This window comes from Schistocerca gregaria, chromosome 1, assembly GCF_023897955.1.
Source record: "Schistocerca gregaria isolate iqSchGreg1 chromosome 1, iqSchGreg1.2, whole genome shotgun sequence".
NCBI lineage: Eukaryota > Metazoa > Arthropoda > Insecta > Orthoptera > Acrididae > Schistocerca > Schistocerca gregaria.
The window spans coordinates 378,271,505-378,275,477 of NC_064920.1; the positions used below are offsets into that span (position 1 = coordinate 378,271,505).

At 37.4% G+C, this 3,973-nt stretch overlaps 1 protein-coding gene across 2 annotated transcripts in view; it reads right to left on the bottom strand.

Moving 5' to 3' along the window:
- Positions 1-2,419: 2,419 nt before the first annotated feature.
- LOC126347975 (calponin homology domain-containing protein DDB_G0272472-like) overlaps positions 2,420-3,973 on the bottom strand; it is a 129,503-nt gene continuing 127,949 nt past the window's right edge. For both annotated transcript variants that reach the window (XM_050002316.1, XM_050002317.1), the window contains one exon: positions 2,420-3,973. This exon is cut by the window's right edge and continues 81 nt beyond it. In XM_050002316.1, coding sequence (XP_049858273.1) covers positions 3,867-3,973 — 107 coding nt within the window. In that variant the 3' untranslated portion in view covers positions 2,420-3,866.

Sequence of the window (3,973 nt, forward strand, 5' to 3'; positions counted from 1 at the left end):
CCAATTGAAATTCATCGACAGTTTAAGGAGACACGTGGTGCTGGAGTTATAGATGTGTCGAAAGTGCTTGGGGGTGCGACAGCTTAATGAAGACAGAACATCGTGTGACAACAAACCGAAACAACCTCGGGCTCGCACAAGCCGGCCTGACGACATGATCGAGAAAGTGGAGAGAATTTTTTGGGGGGATCGCCGAATGACTGTTGAACAGATCGCCTCCAGAGTTGGCATTTCTGTGGGTTCTGTGCACACAATCCTGCATGACGACCTGAAAATGCTGACGGATGACCACATGGCTGCCCGTGTGGCATGTTGACAAGCAATGTTGGGGTGCAGCGACAGCATGAATGGGACTTTCTTTTCATCGGTTGTTACAATGGATGAGACGTGGATGCCATTTTTCAATCCAGAAACAAAGCGCCAGTCAGCTCAATGGAAGCACACCGATTCACCGCCACCAAAAAAAATTTCGGGTAACTGCCAGTGCTGAAAAAACGATGGTGTCCACGTTCTGGGACAGCGAGGGCGTAATCCTTACCCATTGCGTTCCAGAGGGCACTACGGTAACAGGTGCATCCTACGAAAATGTTTTGAAGAACAAATCCCTTCCTGCACTGCAACAAAAACGTCCGGGAAGGGCTGCGCGTGTGCTGTTTCACCAAGACAACGCACCCGCACATCGAGCTAACGTTATGCAACAGTTTCTTCGTGATAACAAGCGATTCCTCATGCTCCCTATTCACCTGACCTGGCTCCTAGTGACTTTTGGCTGTTTCCAACAATGAAAGACACTTTCCATGGCCGCACATTCACCAGCCGTGCTGCTATTGCCTCAGCGATATTCCAGTGGTAAAAAAAAGACTCCTAAAGAAGCCTTCGCCGCTGCCATGGAATCATGGCGTCAACGTTGTGAAAAATGTGTACGTCTGCAGGGCGACATCGAGAAGTAACGCCAGTTTCATAGATTTCGGGTGAGTAGTTAATTAGAGAAAAAAATCGGAGGCCTTAGAACTTGAATGCACCTCGTGTAGAAAATTATCAAAAGGATTATACACAGTATGGTGCAGGGTGCTTCTGTGTGTGTGTGAGAATAAAAAATATAAACTTTTGTTCTTTGGGGCCTGTAGTGCAAAATATGTCTGCTGATGACATAATTATTATGTCAGCCAGCTACACTGCTCTTTAAATGGTTTTTATTCTATAAATCATTCACGATTCGGCATACAGCCATCATCAGGTGCTCAGCAAATACATAAGTAAGTGATGGTCTTAATATAATGGAATGTAACATGATCAGAAAAGTTATAATACATTGTTAGCTGTTTTTTACCTTACATGTGATATCATTGTCCTTTTGAGAATTATTAATTTCTCCTTAGATATACACTGGAGATGTACATTTGGCTTTAGTTGGTTTTTAGGTATGGTATTTTTCTCTTGACAGCTTGTATGACAGTGGTTCAGCAATATTACATGTTTACTTAGTTATGTATGAAAATTTGGTTGATTGTTATTTTTATATGTTTGGTTCTAATTATGTTTTGCCTGGAATTGGTTTTAGTTTTATTTACTATATAGTGGAGATGCTGAATCGCAGATAGGCACAACAAAAAGACTCTCACAATTAAAGCTTTCAAGCCATTAAGGCCATCATCAACAATAGACGACACACACACACACACACACACACACACACACACACACACACACACACACACACCAGTGTGGTTTCAGTTGCCTGAGACTGCAGTCGTGGCGTGTGCAAGTTTGTGTGTGTGTGTGTGTGTGTGTGTGTGTGTGTGTGTGTGTGTGTGCGCGCGTGCGTGTTCATGTCTGTGCGCGCCCGCGCGTATGTGCAGGGTGTGTGTCGTTTATTGTTGAAGGCCTTATCGGCCGAAAGCTTTGATTGTAAGAGTATTTTTTCTTGTGCCAATCTGCGACTCAGCTTCTCTGCTATATGGCAAGCAGCAACTTTCCTTTTCAAAATATTGTTACATTCCATCCTTGTTTTACCATTGTTTGATTTAAGTTTGATTTGAGATTTTTATGTTGTATTTTAATTTTTCGTGATAATTTTGATATTATTGTTTATGATCGAAGATATTTTTGGTGTTATGTTTTTGTTTTACGCTCTTCATGTTGTTGTCGCTGTTACTATGGATATTTATTCAGAAAAATTTCCTTAAACTCCTGCATTGATTTTTCCATTTACTTCAACAATTGAGTTAGAATGATTGAAGACTGTTCCACTACATGAGCTGGTCAACAAACATTATCATAGGCTGAAAGAATGGCACATTTTATCATCTGCAAACCAAATTTAATATTGACAAATCTGTATAATGCACAATATTCCTTCCTCCATACAGCTGTTTAGTGGTACACTCTTTTCTCTTATTTAACTAAATAATTTGGATCATTACTTTATATGCCAATATATTTTGTTCAATGTTTTTTCTGCATAAGAGCAAAATGTAAATTTTAGTTCATTATTATGAATTTCTTTCCAAAGAATACACCTCCTGTTTCATCTCTGCATGTGGTTGATGTTTTGGGATTTAAAGTCACGTATCATCCAGTAACTTCTGAACACATGTGTTGCTCACCACTGAGTGTATGATTAAGCCCCAACCCCTTTCCTCCTTACTTGTGTGAGTAAGTAATACAAAATCTTCATTCTACCCATAATCACAATTTTCCGAATGATTATGAATGTTCTCTGCAAATTCAACATTCTTATTAATGTATGTCATATATGAGACCAGAAAGGTGAGTACTTAGAGCACCAAGCAACAATTGTGATATCTGCAGAGCTTAACAGGTGCATTCTCTGAATGACCAGGTGGAAATTACCAAGTTGAATTAACACAAGAAGAAAGTTTAGGGTATAATATGCTGTTGTTAAAGAGGTCACTGGAGAATAAGCACACCTGAAGTGATGTAGCAACACATGGCAAAGTCTAAATCATGATGGCTAGATGGAAATCTAAGTTAAGCAGTGTTTACTTGCTAGCAAAGGTACATAAAAGCAATATGTATCAGTTCTAATTTTCCTGTTTCCCCACTTGTTTCAACTATATTATTCCTTTGGTAGTTTTTAGACTTTACATTTGTCTGAAATGGCACTGAGAATATCTGTTAGTTAACATATAGTTATGCCTCTAGACCAATTTTAAGATATAACTTTATTTACTCCCTAAAAATTAAGGTGAAAGTGCTGCAGGAAAAAGTAGCCTTTTTTCAGGCACTGTACAACATTCCAATAAAAATCTTATTGACGTATAATCAGATAAAAGTAGGCAATATTGCTGAATCAATATATCAGGAATCTGTAGGACAAATCAAATGTGGCAAATTACATTTTGCACTGTAACTCTTAAAATACCTAAGTGTTTTATCTATTACCAACAAATAACAAGATGAAATAAATGGCATACAACATAAAACAACATCAGAAATTAAATTGACAGGTATCAAATCAGATTTTCAGCTTTGAGAGTAGCACTGATCAGCAATGATGGAGTGATGAACATTACAAATGTACAAAATAAAAACTAAATATGTATAAATAAAAAATTACTATACACAAAAGAATATATATCAAATTGTTTCGGGTATACACATAAAGATACAAAAAAGATGAAAATCACATTCATCTTACTCATTTAGGGGTTTCTCACCCATACTTTAGCTGAAGTCCACTTTTAATGGAGAGTCTGCCAAAATTAAATATTGTAGTAATAATTTCTTACCATTAAGTAAAATATCCGAAACTTCTATGAAAGGTGAATGTATTACACAATTTCTGTAAAACATTAAATAATGAAATTGTCCATGATATATCTAAGTTCTATTTCACTAAACTTCTAATTAAAAGTCTTATTGCATGGAGGAGTATGCCATACAGCACTTGATGTTCTTACTAATGTCTTTTCAGGAACAGTTCCAAATATTTTAATAAGATCTGGTGTAT